Below are 27987 nucleotides of genomic sequence, written 5' to 3' on the forward strand. Positions count from 1 at the left end.
TGAGAACCACTGTCCTAGAGCTTAGCTTGAGTTATAGGAAGTTATGAGTCACCCAAGTCAGTGCTGAGAACTGAACCTCAGTCTTCTGAAAGAGCAGCCAGTGCTCTTAACAGCTGGGCTGTGTCTCCAGCCTGACCATGAATTTTGAACCCCACTGGCTAGTGCAGCCAAACAACCAGCAACAGAAGACTCAACAGGAAATCAGAATTCTTAAAAACTTTAACAATTTATTAGTCTTATTTCCCAGTAAAATACCCACATAATGTCAGAAGAATGGAATGATATTAAGCTGACTACCTTTAATTCCACATAAATATTTAGCATCTAAAAACCTCAGGGACTCATCAGACCAAGTAGAAATTTGATTTTTTCAAAGCAGGTATTGCTTTACTATTGTCACTAATCCAGTCAATGTCATGACCAGTTAAGTTGTAATGGTAAACAAAAAGTTTGCTGAGGTTTTAAAAGAGGTTCTGGAGAGCCATTGGAGTCAATCCAAGAAGAAGATATTATTGAACTGTGTGGCGCAGAGTTTTTTCACCTCTTCTGCAGAAAGAACAGAAAACAATGTGTCAAGGAAACAGCTTCTTTCCTTACAGATTAGATGTTTGATAAATACTTCAGTTCTTTGGGGATAAAAGTTAGGAAATAAGTAAGTCTGTATTAATTGACTTTAAATTCCAGACGCATAAGCAACAATAACAACAACAAAAAATAACCAACAGAGAAGGCAATTGGGGAAATGAGTAACAAACTCCTGAGACCTTGTTTCCTAACACACTAGAAATATCTCTTTTGGGGGTCTGAAAGACCTGGTTTGAGGAGTGCCTGAGATACTCATAGGTCAGGGCATTAAAAGTGTGCCACTCTTCAGAAGCTGATGGGGTGCACCAAAACTCTGGCTACAATCTTGAGATGTCAATCAATCAAGTATTTCACAGAGATAATGGCCCTCACTTTACTACACTCCCACTGCATTTTCACTTCTGTGGTACTAAGTAGCCCCGAGCCTTGAGTTTGCTACACAAATGCTGTGCCATTGAAATACATGCCCACTCCACTAAATTCCTATTTTTATTTCAGGCATGCACTAACTGATGCTTTTCATGTACACAAATATTAATACAAAGTAGATATAAAATGTTGTAAGGCACATACATGCAAGCACATCCACACACAAATTAAATACATGCATGGATGTGGGCATGGACATGCATGTGTGTGCTATGGCACATGTGTGGAGGTCAGAGGACAACTTGTGTGTCTCAGGGATCAAACTTATGTCATCAATCTTGGCAGCATGTTCCTGTATCCACTAAGCCATTTCACAGGTCCTGTTTACTTTTACTGAGACAGGGTCACATGTAGCCCAGGCTGGCCTCAAACTCACTATGTAGCTGAGGATGGTATTGAACTCCTGATCCTTCTGCCTCAATTCCCCCTGCCCCCCAGCCCCAAGTACTGGAATTACAGGTGTGCACCATGTGCAGGTTCTATAATGTTTCTTAACACAGGGAAAAAATCATTTTGAAATATCAGTGCATTAAAATTGAAATACCAAATCCTATTTACCATTGACTTCGATCAGGTTTGCATTTTTTTGATTCAGAATCACATACAGCTCCCGCTGATCAGACTTCTTCCCAACAACCCAGTAATCGCTCATGGCTTTCACAATGATTTCTTCATCTTCATCCGCTCTGTAAGAAAGTTTCAGATGGGATAGTTTCATATACACAGCTCGTCTGTGAGGAGAAAAAGAATTCAAAACAAGAAACAGCACTAAACTGTCCTTATTAATAGTCAAGGAGTTACGTGTGAATGAAAGGCAACTTGGGGGGGCTGGAGAGATGGCTCAGAGGTTAAAAGCACTGACTGCTTTTCCAGAGGTCCTGAGTTCAATTCCCAGCAACCACATGGTGGATCACAACCATCCGTTATGAGATCTGGTACCCTCTTTTGATGTGCAGATATACATGGAAGCAGAATGTTGTATACATAATAAATAAATAAAATCTTAAAAAAAAACAACCCCCAAATTCTCAGCAACATAAAAAAATTAAAAAAAGAAATGTACAAAGGTTCATTTCCATGATTATGCCAAGTCCTGTCAAGTGAACAATTAAAAAAAAAAAAGGCAACTTGGTGTGATGTGGGCATAGCACCCATGAGTGGGTTGAACCTGGGCCCTTTTCAGGTGCTCTGCGTCACTTGGTTTAAAGGAAAGTAATCAGCTGGGCATGTTGGCATATAATCCAAGCACTGGTAAGGCTGAAGCAGGGGAATTTTGAATACCACCTAGGCTATAGAATGAAACTTACAAACAAACAAATAAAAATAAATACAATTCCTTTAAAATCTATTCTCAGAAAGACAACACCTACTTTGAGAAGCTGCTAGAATTACCTGGTAAAGTCACTGTTGATGTCACCTAGAATCTTCATTAGATCTGGATGGACAGATGTGAGTGACACACTGGGTGTTTTCCTCATGTGAATTGTACTTTTCTCTGCTAAATTCATGTGGTTGAAGTAGATGAACTTAAACTGGGGTTCTTTTTCAGACCTGTCCAAACAGGACATTGAGACGGTAACAATGCGAAAAAATAATTAATTACCCAAACTGCACAGCCACAGTGTGAAAACTTTAAAAGTATAGAATACATGTGACCTTGTCTCAACAAATAAACAAAACCCGAGAGAACCCCTTGAACACAAAATTCATGAACTAAAACTGTATGGCAGGACTGGCATGGTGACTCAGAAGGGAAAGGTGCTTGCCACCAAGCCTGGAGTCTGAGTTGGAACCCAGAACCCACATAATGGGAGGAGAAAACCGACTCCTGCAAACCATGCTCTGACCTAGACACACATACAATAAACAAATATAATTAAACCACTATATAAAGGTCTTTCATGCCAGGCGTTGGTGGCGCACGCCTTTAATCCCAGCACTCGGGAAGCAGAAACAGGCAGATCTCTGTGAGTTCAAGACCACCCTGGTCTACAAGAGCTAGTTCCACGACAGCCTCCAAAGCCACAGAGAAACCCTATCTCGAAAAACCAAAATAAATAAATAAAATAAAATAAAATAAAATAAAAATAAATAAAGGCCTTTCATTTTCTATGCCTGGGTGCTCAAATCAAGAATTTCAGTTGGTGGGGTCTGGAGAGATGCTCTTCCAGAGGTACTGAGTTCAATTCCCACCAACCACATGATGGCTCACAGCTATCTATAGTGGGATCTGATGCCCTCTTCTGGCCTGCGGGTATATATGCAGCTAGAGCACCATATACATAATGAAAAACCAAATTAAAAAATTTAAACTTAAGGGCTGGAGAAATGGCTCAGGGGTTAAGAGCACTGACTGTTCTTCCAGAGGTCCTGAGTTCAATTCCCAGCAACCACATGTTGGCTCACAACCATCTGTAATGGGATCTGGTGCCTTCTTCTGGCCTGCACTGTATACATGATAAATAAATAAATGTTAAAAAAATTTAAACTTAAAAATAATTAAAATTAAAGATTCTGTAACCAATGCTTCATCCAACAATAATAACATGTAATATATAATATGATAGAATTTTTCAGAGAGCTGTTCTACTTCTTTAACAAAAGTATTTTCCCTGCTATGTGATTTTCTAAATGAAAGTATATTGTCCTTGAAGTCTGACTTACTACCACCTGTTCTGTCACAGAAAGAACTGATCTCTGCTGACCCTGATTTAGCTGAATAACAGTGCTGGGAATGAATGTGTGTTCCATGTTAGCCATGGGACTGCAGCTCACTGTGTAAGGAAAACTTTCCACTATCCCCAGTGAAAGCTATGTTAAGCTGCAACAGCCTCTACCACTGAAGTAAAATGAAATTCAAATGGGGACATACCTTTTCCTTTCCTACATCACAGATGGGACTGAACAGCATATCACTGCTTTCTAGATCCTGAGGAAATGCTGCAGTGTTAACACTGCCCACACTCTTCAGTGAAAGCAACTGCCACTTGAGCAGAGCAGTTAGTGTATGAGAGTAAACATGAGGCAGATACAAACCCAGATATTCTCTTGTTGATATTAAACTGCTCACAGATGTCAGATGCCAGCACTGTAAGCTGGGGCCCAACGATGCTGTCCAATCTTCGGCAAAAATCCAGCGTCAGCTGCGTGGAGGCTGGCAGGAATTTAAGGAATAGCACTCAGCTTTACAGTACTTTGTATCCAACAGTTCCTACTCATTTTACTGTTCAATACTTGACAGTATTCCAATGAAAAATGTACTGATTAACTAAATGAAATAAAGACAATTAGGGAATAAAAGACAGTCAGATGCCCCTTTCTCACAAACTGAACAGAAGTAGAAAAGTTAGATTTGGTTATAGTTAAAGTAAAAAGGGAAGCCTTTTCGGGGGGGGGGGGGAAGATATACCTTAAGTAGTGGCAAACTCGATGCCTGCCCCAGAAACACCTAAGAAGGTCAAATATTTTACACACACACACACACACACACACACACACACACACACACACACACACACACAGAGAGAGAGAGGACACAGCACTCAGAGTCACTGGCTGCTTGATTAATCTCAAACATACCTCGTTTAATCCTGAGTCGTTAGAGGGCAGGCACCACCACCACCCACCAGTCAGTAAACACAGAGAGGCAGTGAGAAGGACTTTAAATGTAACAGGGATCAATGAAGGTGGCAGAGGTTCCAAATGAGGAGCAGTGATTAAGACAGCCTCTCCATGGCTGGTGACAACACACTGATCATTTAAGGACAGAACCCAGCAAGCTACAAAGAGCTGACCCAGTCAGGCTGCAAGCAGACCCACGAGGGCACCTACCATCAATCATAAAGCACACAGCTGCACTCATGGCCTGTGGGGAGACAAACCAGAAATTACAACTGGCACAGAGAGGAGCAGGGGAGTACTGTAAGCAAATGTGGTGAACTTGACTTGATTTCAACAAATCAACTGTAAGAAGATACGCTCTCTCAGCTGAGCAGTCTGGAGGCAGACAGTACAGAAGCTGATATGAAGGAGGGGGCTTATTTGGTATGACATGGTGCTTATGCTACAGTGCATGGCCTCATCAGTCAGGGACAAGAAGGATTTACAAATGAAGCAGCATCATTTAGAATGCTCTCAAAACAAAACAATACAATGGACAGACAAAAAACTGGCATCTGAAGCCGGGCATGGTGGCTCAAGCCTTTAATCCCAGCACTGGGGAGGCAGAAGCAGGTGGGATCTGAGTTCGAAACCAGCCTGCTCTACAGAGAGGGTTCCAGGACAACGAGGGCTACACAGAGAAACACTATCTCAGAAAACAAACAAACACAACAACAACAACAATAATGTTTGGCATTGGATTAATTCAGCTTTGATGGATGCCTGGGATTTCACTGTTCTAGTCTCTCTGTGTACACTTGAAAATTTCCTTAAAAAAAAAACAAAAACAAAACTTAAAAGAGACTACATGTTGCTACGATCTTGCCTCCTTTTATTCTAGCAGATAATTACAGTTATGACATTAGCAAGTAACAGCAAACAAGACCATAAATAAAACTAAAATTGCCAAGTGTGGCGGTACACACTTGTAATACCAGTACTCCGGAGATAGAGGCAGGAGGATCAGGAATTCAAGAGCAGTCTCAGTTACACAGCAAATTCAAGGTCAGCCTGAGCTACATGAGACCATGTCTAAACCAGGTAGGGGCTGAAGAGATGGCTTGCACAGGACCTGACTTAGTTCCTAGCACCCAAGTTGGGCAGTTCACAAAACTCCAGGCACAAGGGGAATCTGGTAGCCCTGCCTCTAAAGGCAGCTGCACTCACGTGCACATACCCACACAAACACAGTGTTACAAAAGCTTTCATGTGAGCACTGACAGTCTTTCTAACTACAGATGAATTAAAGTGAAGAAAAAGCTATAATTGGTAACCTAAGATCACATCTAAAGATACTAAAAAAAAAGAGTAAACTGAACCTGAAATGAACAGAAGGGAAGGGGTCACAATGATCAAAGCAGAAATGACTCCACCAGGGAAGAAGAGAGACAACACAAGAAACCAGCACTGGTTCCTTGGAAAAAACAACACAAAATTGCAAACCCTCTTTACACTAGAATCAAAAATCGAGGGAGAACTTCAGGTACCACAATCAGCAATCAAAGGGAGACTTCACTATGGACTCTACAGGAAAAGGAGGAAAAAACAACACATAAGTACTGTGAAAATCTGTATGCCAACAAATTAATTAACTTAATGGAATGCATAAATGCCTGAGAAAGACATAAACTACTGAAACTGCCTGAAGAAGAAATAGAACAAAATAAGCTGACAACAAGAAACTCATAATTCAAAAATGAAGAGTCAGGTGCACACCTTTAATCCCAGCACTTGGGAGGCAGAGGCAGAGGCAGGCAGATCTCTGTGAGTAAAGTCCAGTTTGGTCTACAGAGTAAGTTCCAGGACATACAGAGCTGTACCAAAGAACTAAAATAAAAATTAAAAAAAAAAAAAAACTCACACAGAAACACCCATGTACAGAGAGCTCTACTGGGAATTCCACCAATCCTGCAAAAGTCTTCCAAAAAAAGAGAATACTTCTCAAATCATCCCATTATCTTCATATCTACACCAGACAAAGGAATCTCAACAAAAAAGCCAAGGGCTGGACTGGAGAGATGGCTCAGTGGTTAAGAGCACTGCTTGTTCTTCCAAAGGTCCCGAGTTCAATTCCCAGCAACCACATGGTGGCTCACAACTATCTGTAATGAGATCTGGTGCCCTCCTCTGGCCTGTAGGCAGCAGGCAGAATACTGCACACATAATAAATAAATAAATCTAAAAAAAAAATAAAAACAAAAGCAAGAGCTATCCTTCCCAGTCTTCCAGAATCAGCCTGACAGATGCAGGACTGAGAAGGTCAAACATGTGGAGGCCAGCTAGGTCTCCATCACTAATTCCTGATAAGAGAAGGAAAAAAAAAAAAAACCCTGGAGTTCATGGTTTAGTTTTTCTTTTCAACTAAACTGGCAGCTAGCAAGGCCCAGTAACCCTCCTTTCTCAGAACTCCCCACTCCACTCCCCAGGGCTGGAGATTTGGGTGCATATGAGACTATTCCTGGCTTGTCACGTTGGTGCTGAGGCCCAAATCAGGTCCTCACTCTTGTGCAGAAGTGCTCTTAACCACTCTCAAGCTATGGGCTGATTCCCACCTCCGCTCATTCACTGTAACAACCTATACCTATGAACAGAAAGGCTTTTCAGGGTTCTGTTTTTCCCATGAACTTAAAAGTGATTTTGGAAACACCCCCAAAAAGCAGTTGGTGTCCAAGGTGAAGATAGTACTGGGGAGGGGGGTTCCTAAATGTTGCAACTAGATGCTACTGAATTGATCCTTGACTACCTTAAATGGGTGAATTACAACCCCAAAAGGCTATTAAAAAAAAAATAAGACTCTACATAACACATGCCAACATCACACCTTAAACTCTTATCTATAGACTGAGCCTAGAAGTGGAAATCCAGTTAACAATATTGCATCCAGTTCAGTGAGAGTTCAGACCCTTGTCCCTGAGCATGCAAAGGGTTCTAGCTTGAGAGACAACAGACCTTCCCTACTCCCAGTGCTGCTTTAATGTTTGCTTCATTCTTGCTCTGGGTCAGCCTCACTAGTGTGGATCCTGGGTGTTCTCCTGGTTTGCCTCCTCAGGCTGCTGCCACACAGCTATGCAGTATACTGAGAGGACAGAGGGTGCAGCGAAACACTACTAGGTTTGTCGGTTTCTTTGTCTCACTGTGATTGATGGTTTGGTTTAACAAAGAAATCTACAGTGAGGCTGGGCTGCTGCTCAGTGGTCGGGTACTTGTCTAAGAAGCATGAGACCCTTGATTTGCTATCTGACACCAAAACACTAAACATTATCGCTGTCGTCATCATTATCAACAACAACATCATCGTCTATACTAAAACCATTTTCTCTCACAACTTCCGAATATTTTGGGGAGACAGTGGACATTGAAACTAGGGCTTCCCACATGCCACACAAGTGCTTTACCTCTGAACTGTGCCCCCGGTTCTTCTCTCAGAACTCTGGAGGTCTTTCTCCCACTGTTGCATAGCACCTGGAGCTGAAGAGGAGTCTTTTACAGGTGAAAAACCTTAAGGACATTCTCTTCATATCTCTGAGACTGTTCAGTGTTGGATGCAGGTGAGGGTCTTCCTTACTCACTCTGGCAGACATTAAAGGGATCTTTCCAACCTAGAAACCCTCTGAATGAAGCATTTTCTCATTATAATTCCTGTACCATTCTCCTCTCCCTAAACTAATGGTGAATTATGGAATTATTCCCCCCACACACACTTTTTCAGTCTTCCATAATTTTAGGTGGTGTGGTATAGGGTGTGTTTAAGTAGCACCAGAGATGCAACCCAGGTGTGTGCTGGCTAGCTAGTTTTACATCAACTTGACACAAGCTAAAGTTATCTGAGAGGGAACCAGAATTTAGAAAATGCCTCTATAAGACTGACCCTTGGACAAGTCTTAATTAGTGACTGATGTGGGAGGGCCCAGGCCATTGTGGGTGGTGCTACCCTTGCAGTGGTTGTACTTGGTTCTATAAGAAAGCAGCCTCAGGCCATTTGGTGGTGGCTCATGCCTTTAATCCCAGCACTTGGGAAGCAGAAGCAGGTGGATCTTGAGGCCAGTCTGGTCTACAGAGTGAGTTCCACAGAGAAACCCTGTCTTAAAAAAAAAAAAAAAAAAAAAAAAAAAAAAAAAAAGGAAAGGAAGGAAGGAGGAAGGGAGGGAGGAGAAAAGGGAAAAAGGGAAAAAGAATGGAAAAATGGAAAAGGGGGAAAAAGGGAAAAAAAGGAAAAAAAGGGAAAAGGGGGAAAAGGGAAAAAGGGAAAAGGAAAGGGAAAGGGAAAGAGAAAGGGAAAGGGAAAGGGAAGGAAGCATCCTGAGAAAAGTTGTGAGGAGCAAGCAAGTAAGCAGCACCCTTCCATGGCCTCAGCATCAGCTCCTGCTCTCACTTCTCTGGAAGGCTGACTGTGCTATAACTGTAAACTAAAATAAACCATTTCTGTAGAAACCCTAACTTACCTGGACTTTGTGCATGGTAGGCAAACAACACTGAGCTACTTCCTTCCATGACTGTATCTCGTATTATGTCACCCAGGATAGAACAACTTACCTTGACCCTTTTAATAAATTTCATCTATCAAAAGCTGTACTTTCAATGGGACTGGAGATGGCTCAGCAATTAAGAGCATTAGCTGCTCTTACAGAGCACTGGAATTCAGTTCCCAAAACTCTTGGGTGGCCTACAACTGCCTCTAACTCCAGCTCTAGGGATTCTGATGCCCTCCTATGGCCTCCACAGGTACTCTTGCATGTACACACACACACACACACACACACACACACACACACACACAAAGAGAGAGAAAGAGAGCGAGCGAGAGAGAGAGAGAGAGAGAGAGAGAGAGAGAGAGAGAGAGAGAGAAACTTTTTAAATAAAACTTTTAAAAACTATATTTTCAGGGTGGAGAAATGGAGAGTTACTGAATAAAGGATAAAGAGTTCTTGAAAGAGATGGTGTTAACAGTGTATATTTTATCACAATAAAAACAAAATTTTTTGAAGACAGGCTCTTACTATGTAGCTCTGGCTGGCTTGGAACTCAATATGTAGACCAGGTTGGCCTTGGACTCAAGAGATTCACCTGCCTCTGCCTCCCTAGTGCTGGGATCAAAGGCTTGCACCACCACATCCAGTCACAATAAAAAAAAAATTAAGTAATATTTTCAATTAAATTGTGATTATTATAATGTGGTTTTTTGGATTTTTTTTGGAGAGGGGAGGTGAACAGTACTCCCACTCTAAATGCTAAGCTGACCTCGAACTTAAGACCTTCCTGCTCAGCCTCCTGAGTGCTCTAGTTATAGTCATGAGCCATTACACTGAGCTGCTTGGACCCTTTCATATCATCCTGCTTCACCTTAATGCACACAATGTCTCTAATCAATGTATGATAATAGGGCATCAGACCCCCCTGGAGCTGGAGTTACACACTGCTGTGAGCTGCCCAACCTAGGTGCTGGAAGCCACACTCAGGTCCTCTGAGTCACTCTTCAGCTTCATGTGGACTAATTTTTTAAAATCCTCATGTATCCCCAGAATCAGTTTTCCCCTTTTAGAGTTTGTATCGGTTTTTAGTTTCTGGTTTTTGTCATACTTAAGCATAAGAGAACCCAAAGCTGCTGAGGGGTGGTGGCTTTATATGTGGTACAGGATGACAGAGGCAGCCACGTCAGGCAGATGGAACTCCAGGGAAAGTTGGCTGCTTCACAGGCACAGACTCTCACATCACCAGTCTTGGTCTCTATGCCGTCAGTTCTTTCCTTTAAACACTCTCAGCTTCAGGCCTGTCTGTGTGGAACAGGGAGGGCTACTGGCTTAGAGACAACACCCCTTATTCTTCTTTCCAAGCAAGCCCACATCCCACACCTGGTTTATGCTGGCCACTGCTGAGTTGGGGGTTTCTGTGTGCTCTGAAAACAGGTGGTTGCCTGCCTCAGCCCTGTCTCGAGGCCTTACCTGGAACCTTCTCTACTCTCAGAATTCTCTCAGGCATTGCTTTTGTTGTTGTTCTTTTTTGAGACAGGGTTTCTCTGTGTAACAGTTCTGGCTATTCTGGAACTCATTCTGTAGATCAGGCTGGCCTTGAACTCACAGAGCTCCACCTGCCTCTGCCTTCCAAATGCTGGGATTAAAGGGTACCCCACCACCTGGCTCAAGCATTGCCTTTAATTTTTCCATTATCCAGACAATGAAAGGATTCCCTCAAACTATGTCATCCTTTCTTCCCTGTTTTCCTGGGACATAACTTCTAAGCATTTGAATTAAAATGTATCTGTAGTTTCAGGTATGAAAGAAGATAAACTTGTGATCAGTTTTCTTTCTTGTACTAAAACTGACTAAGAAGGAAGGGAGGGAGGGAGGGAGGGAAGGATGGAGGGAGAGAGGGAGGGAGGGTGGATACAGGGAGAAACAGCCAGGCACGGTGGCATACACCTGCAGTCCCAGCTTGAGCCCAGGAGTTGAAGACCAGACTGGGTAAACAATGAAGCGTCATTCCAAAATGAAAAGAAAACTCCGCCTAACATACACACATATTCTCACAAGGAAATATCATGAAACAAAATACTGTCCTTACAATTAGTCAGTCTAAAACTTTATAGAGTTCAGTGCAAAAGCAGAATTCATGGCCTCAGCAAACAGATGGGAGGCATTTGTGCACATGGGCACCACCTCTCACAGCCTTTGGTCTGTGGGTATTCGGGACTTGGAATACTTGAATATCCCGCCTTAGCCAGTAATTCTTTCATTAGTAGCATTGCCTAAAAGGTTAAAAACAAACTTCCTACTGCAGAAGAGCACCCATTTTGAGTTTTACAGAAGTTAGAGTTTGCAACACCTTTTCCAAGAAGCATCACAGAGGTTTGAACTGGTGCTGGTCTACACATGCAAAGGAGGTTTGCTTTAGTATTCATCTGAAACACTGGAGGGAAAACAATTGTTACCTTATAAACAATTAAATGGAGCTCTTCATAAGTGTCATCTGTATTTACAAAAATTTTGGGGAATCTGCATTTTGCTTCTGGATCATTAAGGTTCAAGGGTCCAGTAAGAAATCTTAAAAGTAAACACAGAGATGACTCAACTCAATGAGGTAAATTATAAACATAACATAAATAGAACACATTCCTAGTCAATGGATATCAATGTTTTGTTGATGCTAGATGCAGGTTGGTAAACACCAAATCAGAATACAATAGGGAAACAGTTTAATGTCACTGGAAACAACAGGATTTCCTTTCTGGATTATTGCTGGTAGGGCGATTCAATGTTTATGATTTTATCTTTACCAGAAGAAATAATGAAACCCAATACAGTAAACCAAACAATAAAAGTCCTACCTTCCATAGTGTTGAAGATTACCTGGCATTTCTGCCCTTATTGGGGAATCCCTTCCTGCCAACTGCAAACACAACAAATGTTGAGAACAATTAATTTTTTTTTTACTTTCACAGTTTGACAAACAGTATTCCTGCCTGCTAGTTGGTCTCATGCCATTTTGCTATATCACTTTCCTGTATTCCTCTCCACTCAGGAAAAAAAAAAAAGAAAAAACATACTTAAATGTACGTGTACACCCATAGAACTGTGCTACTCTCAATCTTGGCCAGAGTTTGTTTGTTTGTTTGTTTCATTTTTTTACAGTGTTGGTGGTTAATACAGGGACATGATAACTAACTGGTCAAAGTGCTGGGAATGAATGGCTGAGTGGTCACCTATCATCAATCAGCCTTCCCTCTGCCACCTCCATCTAAGGCTCAGGGAACCCCGAGGAAGAGAGGATAAGCAATGTGGGAGATGGGAGATGGCAAGGAGAGAAGTGTTAGTAATAATACAATAATGAAAACAGAACATGAAGCCAGGTGGTGGTGCACATCTTTAATCCCAGCACTTGGGAGGCAGAGGCAGGAAGATCTCTGAGTTCAAGGCCAGCCTGGTCTACAAAGAGAGTTCCAGGACAGGCTCCAAAACCACAGAGAAACCCTGTCTTGAAAAAACAACAACACCACCACCAAAAAAGAACATGAAGCCAGGAGGAAACAGTTTGGGGGTCCTGTGGGAAGCTGAAAAAGAAGCAGTGGTGGCGGATGTGATTAATATACATACTGTATGTACACAACATGTCTGAAATTTTAAAAGAAAATACAGTAAAAACACTACAAAAGTATGTAAAGAACTAATTTTAACCAGAACAGTGATACTGTAACTCCATCTAAACCTAAATCCCACAAACTAATTTAGTTCTTTACTGAAATTTCCATGTGGCATCGGTTCTTACTATCTTTTCACACCACCCCATGAAGACTATCTTCTTTTCATTTTCTGCATGAGGGAACTCAAAGTTACAGAAATGCTCTCAAACATCCATGGCAGAAGTCAACACCAGGCTTGTCTGGAGTCAAAGTATGTGTCTTATCCACGACACTAAGTTTCCTCAAAGATCTGTACTTATCACGCTTTTATTTTGCTGAACAAATATAGCCTCAGGGGCTGGAGAGCTGGTCAGCAGTTAAGAGCACTGACTGCTCTCCAGAGGACCTGGGTTTGACTCTCAGCATCCATGCGGAGCAGCTCACAGCCATCTGTAACTTCATTCCCAGAGGAGCCAATATCCTTTTCTGGCCTCTCTAGGCACTGAACGCATGATATACAGACAAACATGCCAGCAAAATTCCCATACATATAAAACTAAATAGATTTTGAAGAATGTTTGATGTTCTTCTGGTTTTAACATATGTGGTAGTTTGAATGTAATTGGCCCCTATAAGCTCATAGGGAATGGCACTAATAGGAGGTGTGGCTTTGTTGGAGTAAGTTTGGCCTTGTTGAAGGAAGCGTGTCACTGAGGGGGTAGACTTTGAGGTCTCATATGCTCAAATTATACCCAGTGTCTCAATTTACTTCCTGTTGCCTGAGGATCAAAGATGTAGAACTGTCAGCTTCTTCTCTAGTACCATATCTGCCTGCATGCCACCATGTCCCACAATAATGATAAGGGACTAAACCTCTGAACCTGTAAGCTACCCTCAGTCATGGTGTCTCTTCGCAGCAATAGAGATCCTAACTAAGATGCTACAAGCCACAAGATCACACAGTAATTATACAGCTATCATTTCATGAGACAACTCAGAAGAATTAAGAATTCTTCTAATGGATAAAAACCAGTACAAAAGTTATATTTGGCATTATAGTCTTGTGAATAAAGTGACTGTGTCTTGCTGTAGATTCTTCCTATAGCTTATTCCTTTCTGCAACAAACTTGGGATTTACTTCCCACAGTTTAGCACCATTTGATCATTTACCGGGCACAATTTCTCCCATGCAGTTGGAGATTCCTTAGCTATGTGTGAGACCTGTCCCCCACTATCAGGTCCTTGCTCCCCTCTCCTATGTGACTGCAGAGATCTATCTTCCTACAATTATCTTTATTGACAGGCATTTGGTCAGTGTTGAGGGTCCAGGCAAAAGCATTCCATCTAAGACATTCCCAGATATCCAAGGACATAGAACTACTACACACCCAAAGTTGTTGATTCATAGCTGCCTAGATGGATAGAAAAGATAAGCAGCCTGGCTTTACCTCACTGGCAGATAGAGAAGCGATAGCCTAAACTAACCCTGCTCTAAAAGATTCTCAAACTTCTCTTTTTTTTTATTAACTCAAGATTTTAGCTCAGAGATTTACTGCTCCCTTGTATTTCCCCTGAGAAGATAAAGACAAAGTTAACCAGCCCATTTGCTCATCCTCAGGGAAAAGTAAACTTTCTGAAGGCCTGTGCCACCACTGAGGCCAGAGCACTGGAAGGCTCCAGGTTCTGTTTCTTGTGCAAATTAAACTTAGACCCTTTCCTTGACCTACAGCCATAAACAACTGGTGCTAAAAATTTCTCCTAGTAGTTGTAGTTTATTGCTCTTTGTGTGAATCTTATCTGCCTTGCTGACCCTGAGAAACTCAAGCCTCACATTGTATTGCAAAAAGAATTACTGTTGCAAATGTAGACACACCTGTACCCCCAAGAATTGGGAAGAAACAAAGAGAAACAGAACAGAGAAAAAAGAGAAAAAGAGCAGAAAAAAAATAAAGGAGCGTGCAGAGGAGCACTGTGTATGAGTCAATTCCTTTTTTCCTCAGATTTTAGTTCTTTTTTTGAACCCTGAGTGAAAATTTTAAAAGCAAGGCCTTTTAAAGTTTTCAATACTAAGACAACATATACCCTCAAAATATCCCCAATGCATAGTATACACCAAGTGGTGGAAATGCATGGCCCAATACTAATCTATGAGAGATGTTCTCATGGGTACGAATTCATAGTGCCATGCTGTGTTGTAGCTTTCCCCATTACACACATTGTTCTTCAGACATGCAATCAATCAAGTATTGGATAGTCTTCTGTTGTGGCACCATGCTATCAGAGGCTGACAAGCATCAGAAGCAGTTCCTTGAAGGATGTGCTTACAAGTAAGGCTTTGAGATATGACAGAGTAGTCCTGGCTCTGCCACATCCTTGTTGGACAACTGTATGGTTTGAATCTAGAATATCCCTCAATGATTTGTGTGTTAAGGGACTGGTCCCCAGCTGGTGGTGCTACTGACTGGTGACTGGACCTTGTGGATGCTAAGCTCATTGATGGAAAATCCATTGATAATTCAAAGATGAATGGACTATTTGAGACAGATTCTTATTGGAGGAAGTATGTCACTGGGCATACCCTTGAAGGATATAGCTATCCTTGGTTTCTCTCTCCCTGATTCTTCATCCTGAGGTAGGCATCCTCTGCCACATATGCAAGTCGCCAACCTTTGAAACCCTGAGACTGACCAATCATGCTTTCCCGCTCTGAGCTATTTTCCTCAGGTATCCTGTTAGAAGAAGCTAACACATCTTAGCAGAGTGCTGATGTCCCCTAAGCCTGAGCAACCTCCTATTAGACAGTGTAACCAACTCTTGAGATTGCTACAGAAGGTCAGGAGGGCATGCAGACATGTTGAACACTGGGAACATCACTGGTGCACAGAAAGTATTTAACTGTTGGCCACTGTGTCTGACCTGACTGGAAAAGGACTAAGTTCTGGATGAGGCCCTTCTCAGACCTTGAAGTGCTGAGGATAGAGCCCAGGGCCTTGTGCATGCAAGCAAGAACTCTGCTAGTGAGCCACATGCCCCTCCTTGAGTCTATCAGAGATTTTTCTATTGTTTCAAATCAAGGCCTGAAATGTTGGAGAAAGATAGTGGGATGAGGGTGAAAAAAAGAGCTTGCAAATGAACAGAGCAAGCAAAAATAATGATTTTATGGGCTGTAAACACATTTCACTGTCAACCTAATTAAACTATAAAAGGATACTTTGGAGAAAACACTAGTGCTTAATGTTCTCTGTGGAAAGTTGGGAAATTAAGTACCACAGTGGCAGAGCAAGCCAGGCAGTAAGTCATCTACTCACAATGTAAATGAGATGCTGCAAACTCAATGAGGGCTCTCACAGATCCCCGGCACTTCAGAGTTCTCTGACTCTATCCAAGACCAGTTTTCTCTCTACCCCATGAATTGCTCCTACTGCCTTTGGACACAACAAACCACAGAAAAGATGACATACAGGGACCAACCAATGCACAGCTAAACATCACTGAGTTTCAGATGCCAACATAAGGCAGCTCAGAAGAGTCCTGTGCCCATCTTCCTGCACCCACCCCCACCTCCTGTCTACGATGCACAGGTCTTCATCTGTAGAATGCAATCATACCTCAGGTTCCATGTGCCTGGGGAACAGTGAAGTGGTGAGATATTTGTACAAAATCCTCATGTCATCTTGTTCTAATCCACTCCTGAAACATCAGGAAAACACTGGGTTACAGTTTGGAACTGGTCTTCTGACTTTCCTGCTCTATGGTAAAGCTTGTTTTTGTCTTTACAGTATATGAGGATGCTGAGTCAGGGATGTAGTTAAGATAGGACAGTGACTGCCTCCCATGCATGAAGCCCTGGGATCCATCCCCAGCACTGCATAAAAAACAAACAAAAGGGGCACACTGGTGCACACCTGTGATCCAGCACTCAGGAAGTAAAGGCAGAAAGATCAAAGGTCATCCTTTGCTACTTAGAGTTCAAGGCCAGGCCACACTGTGTGAGACCAGTCTCAGACAAAAAGACAAACAGAAGATCCCTGACCTCCAACTGGGAACTTCAGGAAGGAAACACAAACCAAGTGCTGACACTAGCACTGCCTGCTGACCTGCTAGTAGCTACTGCTCCACAGCTCTGTATTTTAAATAAGACTTGAAACAAAAACCCCAAAGGGGCCATCAAGAAGACTCAGAAAGTAAAGACATTTGCTGTGCATGCCTGGGTTAAATCCATACAGAGTTACTTGGGGTTGGAGTAGCCACATGACTCGTTCTAGTAGCACCCATCTTGGCATCCTGGACTACACAGTGAACACACATTCTGGAAAATACCAATATGCTATAGATACATAACTTGACCATAGGTATCAGAAATACATGTGGATTTTCCTTCAGGAAAATCATGTCATTTCAAATGAGGCAGAAATACGGGCAAGTGCTCGTAACTGGCAGACATCCACCTTTGAAGTGTTGTTTGTTATTGTTTTGGGAAAGGAGATAAACAAGGAAACCAAAAAGTCCTGGGAGAAGTGCATGAATGCCTCTTCCATTTCCTGTCATGTTAGAATGAGTCTGGCCTTTCTTGCAACAACTGCTGCCCCTTCCTCTAGATGCCTTCACTTGGAAGTACACCTGGTCTTCTCCTATACCACCCTCAATTCTCATGAGTCCTGACCATATCTAAAATGCAACAGAAGCTGGAAACATGACTCAGGAGTAAAGTGCTTGCCACACTATCATGAGGACCTGAATTTGGATCCCTAGCACCCATGTAAAACAGCTAAGTGTGAGTTGGTGGTGCACTATAATTCCAGTACTTGGGAGGCAGAGGCAGGTGGATTTCTGATTTTTGAGGCCAGCCTGGTCTGCAGAGTCAGTTCCAGGACAGCCAGATACACAGAGAAGCCTTTCTTGAGAGGGGGCGAGGAGCTAGGTGTCACAGTGCATGAATGCAATCCAAGTGCTAGAGAGGTGGAGACAGGAGCATCCAGGGCTCACTGGCCAGCCAGCCTAGTTTAATCAGGCAAAAGACCCATACACAAAAATAAAATAAAGATAAATGTTAAAAAATGAAAGTAAATACTCTAGGGGCCCTAGAGCAGAAAGAAATGCTCCGGGCAAAGAAGGGAAGAGTGGTTTTAAAACCTTTGCTGCTTGGACAGTAGCACTGACCCGAAGCAGTCTGATAGGTGGTGGAATTTCCAAATCTAACACATGGATGGTCACAAGTTATCTTTTGCAGAAGTAACTGAGATGATAAAGAGGAAGGAGAAAATAAAACCAAAAAACGGTTTTCCTTTTAAGACAAATGTAAGCACTGGGGATAAGGGCTGAGGCAGGAGGATCACAAGTTACATACCAGCTTGATAGTGCAACCCTATCTCAAAAAAAACAAAAAAAACCCACAAAAACAATGAAAACTGGAAACAAAATAAAACACCCACCAGGAACAGCAGGATGGCATGGCTCAGTGGGTAAAGGTACTTGCTATGCAAGCCTGATGACCAAAGTTTCAGCACCAGGATCCATATAAGACTGGAAGGAGAACCAACTCCACAGGCTGTCTGTCCTCTGACTTCCACTTCATGTGCCCACTCATGTATCAATCACACAATAAAAATCCCCCCAATTTCCTTCTCTAGCTTAAATCTCAGCAATTCATTTGTGCACACATGGTACTTGTCCTCTGTTAAATTGGCTTCTGTTTAATCTGTGTGCAGCTTTCCGTTGTCTTTACTTCAATGCTAAGTGGCCTCTCATCTGTCACCCCAACTGTCTCTGGTGGAGACACTAAGTTATTTGAGAACAGCTCCCTCCTCCCCTCCTCTCCCTCCCCCTCGTCCCTTCTTCCACTTTTTTTTTTTTCTTCACTTTTCATGTATGAGTGTCTGTGGTATGTCTGTGGGTACACAAGTGTAGGTGTGCATGGGAGTGTATGCACTTACATAAGGAGGTCCCAGGTTAACACTGGAAGTCATCCTCAATTGCTCTTCTACTTTATTCACTGAGGCAGGATCTCTCCTCAAACCCAGAGCTCACTAATACGGCTAAATCAGATAGCTAGCTTGCTCTGGAGATCCCTGTCTCTGCTTTCTGCTACCACACCCCCTGGTATTTATTTGGGTTCTGGAGATTTGAACTCTGATTTCAAGACTTGTACAACAAGGGCTTTAACCAGTGAGATATCTCTTCAGTCCTGGCTCTACTTGGTACTTTTAATTGTTTATTACCATAGCTTTGTTCCAAATAATCCTACTAATCTGACAATTCCTACAAAAAAATTTCCTGCTGGTGTCCATTTCCTGTGTGACAGTCAACAACACCAATTCCTGCTCTGTTTATTACTCTGATCTCATCTCTTATAGGCCAGGCCATAGGGCATTACCTACCAGATGAGTTGGTCGTTGTAGAGGAACGCGGTATATTTGACTACACTTAGGCTTTCTTCCATTCTGTTAATAAAGGACTGGATTTTCAAGTAAGTCATTTTATCCAATGGGAAGAAGCTGATTCCACCAAAAATATCAAGTAGGTCACATGACTGCAAATGTAGGGTCTGCAAATACTGTGGGGAAAATAAGACACAAGCTTAACAACAACACACTCAATACAGTGCTCCTCACTGGAAATAATCTCATGATAGGCTGCTAAGGTGTGGCACAGTCACACAGACAAACAGAGCAATAACAAGTCCAACAAGTAGTAAATCAAGAGTAACTGGATTCGAAATCAATACCAGTTTTGAAATATAAAAGTGTGTACTTCGTATGTTTCATCTCTTGGGATTAAGCTCTTTAAGAATCCATGTGATAGAACCATGGACACAGTGTCATTCTGAAGAACAACAGTCAGGACAACAGTTGACTTATAACAGGACGAAATAAGGACAAGAACAGGGATAGAGCCGGGCGTTGGTGGCGCACGCCTTTAATCCCAACACTTGGGATGCAGAGGCAGGCGGATCTCTGTGAGTTCGAGGCCAGCCTGGTCTCCAGAGCGAGTGCTAGGATAGGTTCCAAAGCTACACAGAGAAACCCTGTCTCGAAAAACAAAAAACAAAAAATGAAAAACAAACAAACAAACAAACAAACAAAAGAACAGGGATAGAGACAGATGGCACCAGAGTGACTTTTACATTATCATTAAAGTGAGAAACGCTTCAAGATGGCTCAGAGACTAAAGTGCTTGCTACACAAGCATGAGGACTATATTTCAAATCCCCAGCACCCACATAAAAAGCCAGGTAGGCACTTTGAATCCCAGCACTCGGGAGGCAGAGGCAGGCAGATCCTTGTGAGTTTGAGGCCAGCCTGGTCTATAGAGTGAGTTCCAGAACAGGCTCCAAAGTGACACAGAGAAATCCTGTCTCAAAAAAAAAAAAAAAAGCCAGGTGGGCATAGAGGCTGCCTGCAATCCCAGCTGAAGGAGGCAGAGACAGGGGATCCTGGAGCAAGCTGACCAGCTAGACTTTCTGAAATGGTGACCTCTGGGAGAGACCTTGACTCAATGTGTAAGATGGAAAGACTTGAGAAAGACATCTCAAATCAACCCCAGGTTGCACACATACAAATAATAATAAGTTAAATAGACAATCGGTATGACATGTGGTGGTTTGAATGAAAGGGGGCTCCAAAGGCTCAGGTATGTGAATGTTATGTCCTTAGCCGATGGGACAATTTTGAGAATGACTGGGAGGTGTGGCCTTGTTGTCGGAATTCTGTCACTGGGGTTGGGCCTTGAGGCTTCAAAACCCCAGCCACACCTAGTCATTTTTCTCTCTCTGCCTGCTGCTTACAAATCAGATGTAAGCTCTCATCTACTGCTCCAGTTCAATGCCTGCCAGCTGTTGCCATGCTTCCTGACATGATGGCCATGGGCTCACCCCCAGTTAGATACTTTCTTTTAGAAATTGCCTTGGTCATGGTGTCTCTTCATAGCAATAGAACAGTAACTAAAACAAGAGATATTTTAGGGAGAAAATAAACAAGAGTTATTACTTGAACATAAACTGAATTTTTTTTTTTTTTTTTTTTTTTTTTTTGGTTTTTCAAGACAGGGTTTCTCTGTGTAGCTTTGGGCTGTCCTGGCACTCGCTCTGGAGACCAGGCTGGCTTCGAACTCACAGAGATCCACCTGCCTCTGCCTCCCGAGTGCTGGGATTAAAGGTGTGCGCCACCAACGCCCGGCCATAAACTGAATTTGACAGAGCTTGGGGCAAGTGAGCAAAACCCAATGTACAATGAAAGAGATTGGTAACTCATCTAGAGGTATCATCACTTGGGACATATCACATTCATGTGACTGAATCTGTGTCACAGCTGTATTAGTCAGTGTTCTATTGCTATGAAGAAACACCATGACCATGGCAACTCTTAAAAAAGAAAACATTTAACTGGGGCTTACTTACAGTTTCAGAGGTTTAGTTCCCTGTCATCATGCTGGGAGATATGGCAGCATGCAGACATGGTGCTGGAGGAGGTGATATTCCTATATCTGGATCCACAGGCAGAAGGAAGAGAGCCTCTTGGACTGGCTTGGGCTTTTGAAACTCCAAAGCCCTTCCCAGTCACTTATGTCCTCCAACAAGGCCACTCCTACTCCAAGAAGGCCACACCTCCTAATCCTTTCAAATAGTGCCATTCCTTGACAACTAAGCATTCAAATCTATAAGCCTATGAGGGCCATTCTTGTTCAAACCACCACAACAGTCAGAGCCCTGATGGGGGATGTCCTGTATGCGGTGAATATATGTTTCTCTTATTAATGCTGATTAGCCATTAGCCAGGCAGGAAGTATAGGTGGGGCTTCCTAGGAGAATTGTGGGAGGAGGAAGGCAGAGAGAAGCCATGAGATGCCATGTAGCTACTGGGAAGATAGGACGCCAGGCATTCTCTGGTAAGATAAGGCCATGTAGAAATACATATATTAATAGTTATGGGGTTAATAATTAAGAGAGAGCTAGCCAGTAAGAAGCCTGAGCCATCAGCCAAACACTTTATAATTAATATAAGCCTGTGTGTGTTTATTTGGGACTAAAGGGCTGCAGGACCTGGCAAGTCAGAAACTCCGTATACAGAGCCCTTTTTCTTGAGATAGTACATGAGGTCTGTTAGGACAACAGAACCAACACAAGCTGGGTGTGACAACTCACATTTCTGATCCCAGCACTTTGGGATGCTGAGACAGGAGGATTCACTGTACTGTGAATCTGAGGTCGGTATAGACTAACCAGTAAGATGCCAGTAAGATGCCTAAAAAGAAAAAAGAAAGAAAGAAGAAAGAAAGAAAGAAAGAAAGAAAGAAAGAAAGAAAGAAAGGGAAAGAAGGAAGGAAGGAAGGAAGGAAGGAAGGAAGGAAGGGGAAGGAAAGGAGAAGGGGGAGGGGGAAAAGGGGAAGGGAGAGAGAGAGAGAAAGAGAGTGTGTGTGTGTGAGAAATAAAGCTGCAACTTTGGTAATTCTTCTAATTTTTCTAATCTGTGAGTGTTCCACCCCACACACAGATGCAGGTGGAACAAGATTAAGCTGAGACATGTCTTGGAGCAGCTCCAGGAACCCTGGATGGAGGCAGGATACTCTGTTCCAACAGCCTGGATTACAGGCCTGAGGAGCACCTCACTGCTCTGGATTTGCCATAACATTTTTCAGGTTCTTTGCCACATCTAAGGTCTATCTGGGCTTTACATCTAAAGATACAAATTTGGAGCCTGGTAAGATGGCTCAGTGGTGAAGAGCCCTTGTAGAGGAGTGGAGATTAGTTCCCAGCACCCACAGAAGTTGGCTCACAACTGCCTGAAATTCCAGCTGCAAGGAATTGGACATCCTCTTCTGGCCTCTATGAGCACTACACTCACCTGCACATACCCACACGCAGACATTCTAAGATATAAACAAGAGATTGGGCCTGGAAATAAGGCCCAGTGGTTAAGAGCACTGGCTACTCTCCCAGAGGACCTAAGTTCAATTCCCAGCACCCACAAAGCAGCTCACACCTGTCTATAACTCCTCCAGTCCCAGGGCATTTGGCTCCCTCACACAGACATACATGCAGGCAAAACACCAATGCACTGTATGTATGTATGTATGTATGTATGTATGTATCTTTAAAAAAAAAAAATTCCTCTATATTGCTCCATAATCCCTTTGGTATTGGAGATCAACAAAGGTTCTCATCCAAACCAGCCAAGCGCTCAGCCACTGGTTCATATCGCCAGCTGCACTGTTTGCATATTATTAAAGTTATAGATAAAAGCCAGGCAGTGGTGGTGGCACTCACCTTTAATCCCAACATTTGGGAGGCAAAGACAGGTGAATTCGAGGCTAACCTGGTCTACAAAGTGAGTTCCAGCTATGCAGAAACCCTGTCTCCAAAAACAAAACAGACAGACAAAAAGCTATAAATAAGATTCAGGACACTTACCCGATGGAAGAACTTCTGTAATCTTTCTTTTAGAAGCTTGACACCTCCATCTTCCATGGCTTTCAGAAACGTCCCATTAAAAAGCTAATGGTATAAAACAGTGTGGAAAATAAAGTCAATGTCCTGCAAGACTCAATGTCTCAGGTTAACAGGCTCTTCTTTTTTACCTTATAACTAGGTTCATTAACACACTCAGGTCCTCTTTTTTTTTTTTTTTTTTTTTTTTTGGTTTTTCGAGACAGGGTTTCTCTGTGTAGCTTTGGAGCCAGGCTGGCCTTGAACTCACAAAGATCCGCCCACTCAGGTCCTCTTAAGCATACACAGTATTTGTGAGAAAGCCCAAATTATAAATAACTTACAAAAAAAAATACAAAAAAAAGTACACTAAATGATAAACATAGTCATTTTCTTAAGGCTGCTTAAATATTCTGCCCATCTTTTTGCTTATCTGTTTTTGAGACTTCAGTACTTCTGTTGTCCAGGAGATCTCAAAAAGTTATCCTCCAATCTCAGTTACCCAAACAGTTGGAACTATAGACCTGACCTGAACTCAGGTCCTCTGCAAGAACAACACAGGCTCTTAACCAGTGAGTCATCTTTCTAATCCCATAAATAAATTAAAAACTAAAATAAAAAAAAGTTTTTTAAGGATGGGGATGTAGCTAAGTGGTAGGGCATTTGCCTGGGTTCAATCCCCAGCATTCCAAAAGAACAGAGAATTTTTAGAGCCAGATGTGGCAGCATACATCTGTAATCCCTGCACTCAGCATACTGAGGCAGATGATTGTGAGTTTGAGGTCAGCCTGGACTATGTAGAGAAACCTTGACTCAGAAAGCAAAACAAACCAAAATTGTTTGTAAACATTCCCAAACCTATTTTCAAATGAAGGGGACAGATCATAATTTTAAAGAGAATGTCAGCCATGTCAGATCCTGCATGTACTTCACCAGTATAGCCAGATAAGTATAGGTCTCACCCTCATCAGAGAAACAGCAGAGACAGAGACCATTACCAAGAAAACCTTGACTGATTAAAATGCAGAAAAGAAGCAATTCTGTGGTGCCTGGCCCCAAATGACACAACTACAACACAATTCCTGTACCTAAGGCTCAGAGATCACAGAAGAGGAGGCAGAAAGACTGTAAGAGCCAGAGGAACAGGAAGCTTGCTGTGAGATTTCATCTCCTAGAAATGTCAGAGAAGCTGGGGAGTGGTGCACGCCTTTAATCCTGGCACTGGGAGGCAGAGGCAGGTGGAACTCTGTGAGTTTGAGGTCAGCCTGGTCTACAGAGAAAGTTCCAGGACAGCCAGGGCTGTTGCACAGAGAAACCCTGTTGAGAGAGAGAGAGAGAGAAATGTACACACACACACACACACACACACACACACACACAGACACACAGACACACACACACACACACACACACACACACACACACACACACACACGATTAAGGAGAAAGAGACCATGAGAGAATGGGGGGGAGATAATGTGGGAGGGACTGGAGGGAGGAAAGAAAATATTATAATTATATTTTAATTTCTAAAAACTTATTTTAAAACAGTCTGTTTGCAATGCCTGTCCTTTCACAGAGGGCAGTGCAGATGTGGAAGCCACGCTTACCTTATACATGCTATAGCACTGCTGCAGCACTGAACTGTACACCTTGTCCTAAGAACAAGAAAACAGCATCTCACTGGATCCAGAGACAGCAACAGGACAACTCTTGGCAAATCACATGATTACTATAAACTTGGTCCTACAGTGGTTGTATGCTAAAATAACAGGTAATTAAATTCAAATTTACAAACCAATAAACCACTTTTAGAAGGGCTTCATACACAGGTGACCGGTGGACAGTATTAACGAGATAGGGCACTTATGAATTTTTAGAAGATTATGTTAAAGTAAGCAATAAACATAAAAACTTTCCTGTGAACTCCAAGAAGGCTTTTAAAAGCTACCTCGTTTAAGTATAAGTTACTCAACATACCCAGGAATACATTTTCCTAAAAGCATGAGAACAGAAACTGCACATTACCAACAGTTCCTCCTCTTGGTATTCCACAATTGGCTTGCCATCTTTACTTTGCTTTTCGATGATAGGATTCCGAACAACCTATGAAATTTGAAAAACTGAAATTATATAATGATACAATTGTATGTTTTAAACTTTTTCTTAATTTTAAAAATCTGAGGCTGGGAATATAGCTTAGTGGTAGAATGTTTGCCTGGCATATGTTTGGGTTCTAGCTCCAGCAATAAAATACAGATAAACAAGGGCCAGAAAGATGGCTCAGCAGGTAAAGGCACTTGTCTACAAGGCTTATGACACTGGAATTCAATCCCCAGGACCAACATGGTGGAAGGAGAGAACACACACTCTCAAGTTGCCTTCTTACTTCCACACGTGTGCTATGGCACACCTCTCCCTGCCAAAATAAATAAATACATATAATAAAATAATACATATAAATAAAATAATTGATAGGGCTGGGGGTCTGACATAGGGCTTAAGTCTGATCCCTGGCACCCATGTAAAAGTGGAGCCTTCTTAGCACTCAGAAGGCAGAGTCAGGTGGATGTCTATGAATTAGAGGCCAGCCTGGTCTACAGAGAGAGTTCAAAGTCAGTCAGGGCTACACAGTAAGATCCTGCCTCTAGGTAAGTAAATAAGTGGGATATGGTGGCACAATCCTAGCATTAGGGAGGCAGAGACAGATGGATTCCTAGAGCTTACTGGCCAACTAGATTAGCATAATTGGCAAGCCTTGGATCTTTGAAAGAGAACTTGCTGAGAAAACCAGGTGAGCTCCTGAGGAATGGCACCCAAGGTTGACATGAGCACCCATAAATACACACATGCTAGGCAGTGGTAGTGCACGCCTTTAATTCCAGCACTCGGGAGGCAGAGACAGTCAAATCTCTGTGAGTTAAGAGCTTCAGGACTGTTAGACAGAAAAACCCTGTCTCCTCAGCCACCCCACCCCTCCCAAAAAAAACAAACCACACATGCTCACCACCACTCCCACAAATACACATAATTACTGAACATGTTATGCCACTAGACATAAAATTACTTTTGTTTGTTTATGGTTTCTATTCTAGAACCCAGCAGGGGCCTATGCCTGCTAGGCAAGCACTCTACTACTGAACTCCATCTGTAGACACAAAGTTTCTTTCTTTCTTTTTTCTTTTTCTTTTCTTCTTTTTTTTTGAAACAGTGTTTCTCTGTGTAGCCCTGGATGTCCAGGAACTCACTCTGTAGACCAGGGAAGCCTCCAACTCAGGAGTTCTGTGAGCCTCTGCCTCCTAAATGCTGGGACTAAACAGCCCTAATCTGAAAAGAAACTTTGATTTTTTTTTAAATTGCAAACAATTTTACTGTGATTTCTAAGGATACAAATCCTCAGAACTTTACATTAATGTGTATATAAATACCATGATCATCCAGAAATTTTCTTCTGGTTCATTGAAGAACTGTCTATTCTTCTGTGTATGTAAAGATTTTGCAGGTTTTGATGGGCTAAAAGTCCTAGGGGAAAAAAGTTTTGAAAACATGGTTAGAACAACTCTAGTGTAAATGGAAAGAATTCACCAATCTCACAAACAAACACATGTAAAGTGGTACCTTGTAAACTGTACAATTGCTTCACATAATCCAACATTTCTAATTTTTTCATTCTTTTCTACTTCATTTGGATGATAAAACAAAATTTTATTTTCTTCCTATGGCAGGAAGAAACAGAAACAAAACATTGTCAGCATTTGTTCATCTACAGCTGAGTTTAACATCCACCTTTCCTATCATAGAGACAAAACCTAAAAATGTCTTTAGAAAACCCAGAATTACTTTATTGTTGTTTTGTAAATACTGTAACCCATCAGTCTTACAATTGTGATATTCCCCAAATTAAACGTCATCAGTAGTACAAGATGAGGTTAATGAAAATCTCAGATTTCTTTCCATGCGACAACAACCCTCTGAAAGAAGATGCATGTATGCACGTATGCAAGAATACAGATGGGCAAATTAAACCAAGTCGGCTCATGAGCACTTGGACTGGCAGCCTCTAAATAGGACTGTGGTGTTTGCTTGCAACAAAACAACCTCAGGACATCCTTTGAGGAAGTCACCACCCTCAACTCGGAGCAAACAAAAACTTTGAGTGGGCATAAAAAGATTAACTTTCTGAGGCTCCCACAAGTAAGTTTGTTTGTTTAGTTTGAGGTTTCTTTGTTTTTTCCCTCTTTAGGGAGCCACGGTTCACCAATCTGGTTCCACCTCTGCAATCGAAGACTTTCAAGAGAGAAGACAAGTTCAATCTTAGTGGCCCAGAATTGACTCAAAGGGAAAGACATTCAAGCCGGGCGGAGGGATTAGCCTGACGGACCTTTCCTGACAGGACCGGCCCGCGTTGTCAAGTGCCGGCCACATCCCACCCAGCGCTCCACCAGGCACGAGCGGCTCTGTCAGACCGGGGGAGGCAGAGGAGCCGCCTCCCGGACGCCCCCTGCAGCCCCTGAGCACTGCCGCCGGCCGCCGGTCCCCCGACTCTGCGAGCCCTCCGCGTACCTCTCCCTCGCGCGGCCCGAAGCGTGGGTTGTAGATGAAGAAGCTCAACAGCGCGGGCGGGAACTGCTTTTCTTGGGCCGCCCAAGTCCCCGTCCCGGCCGCCGCTGCAGCCATTCCGGCCCGGCCCCCACGTCGGGAGCCTCCCCTCCGCCCGCCCGCTCAGAGACAGCAGCCTTAGGGAACGCCGCACTTCCGCCTCCCTCCCGTCGGCCCGGAA

The 27987-nt window shown here is 42.7% G+C and overlaps 1 protein-coding gene across 3 annotated transcripts; it reads right to left on the minus strand.

The window, feature by feature from the left end:
- Positions 1-207: 207 nt before the first annotated feature.
- LOC100769148 (vacuolar fusion protein CCZ1 homolog) lies at positions 208-27962 on the minus strand. Of its 3 annotated transcripts, none has more exons than XM_027413599.2 (15): positions 27771-27962; positions 26826-26923; positions 26636-26729; positions 25236-25313; positions 24818-24865; positions 23193-23276; positions 19165-19340; positions 16396-16477; positions 11996-12057; positions 11600-11711; positions 4846-4879; positions 4051-4168; positions 2407-2565; positions 1573-1745; positions 208-546 (listed from the first exon to the last, which is right to left on the minus strand). In XM_027413599.2, the coding sequence occupies exons 1-15, from the start codon at positions 27882-27884 to the stop codon at positions 491-493; spliced, it is 1488 nt and encodes a 495-aa protein (XP_027269400.1). In that variant the 5' UTR covers positions 27885-27962; the 3' UTR covers positions 208-490. The 3 variants fall into 3 exon arrangements, with proteins under 3 accessions (XP_027269400.1, XP_027269401.1, XP_027269402.1); XM_027413600.2 differs by having other exon boundaries at positions 1573-1700; positions 27771-27959; XM_027413601.2 differs by lacking the exon at positions 26826-26923 and having other exon boundaries at positions 27771-27915.
- Positions 27963-27987: the final 25 nt, after the last annotated feature.

Source organism: Cricetulus griseus, chromosome 4 (genome assembly GCF_003668045.3).
Source record: "Cricetulus griseus strain 17A/GY chromosome 4, alternate assembly CriGri-PICRH-1.0, whole genome shotgun sequence".
NCBI lineage: Eukaryota > Metazoa > Chordata > Mammalia > Rodentia > Cricetidae > Cricetulus > Cricetulus griseus.

Coding starts and splice junctions, on each gene's coding strand:
- LOC100769148 (XM_027413599.2), bottom strand. CDS start 27,884: ATGGCTGCAGCGGCGGCCGGGACGGGGACTTGGGCGGCCCAAGAAAAG. Junction 25,314..26,635: donor AAAATTTCTGGATGATCATG/GTATTTATATAC, acceptor CAAATTTCATAG/GTTGTTCGGAATCCTATCAT. Junction 4,880..11,599: donor TCCATTTAATTGTTTATAAG/GTAACAATTGTT, acceptor GTCTCCCCACAG/GCCATGAGTGCAGCTGTGTG.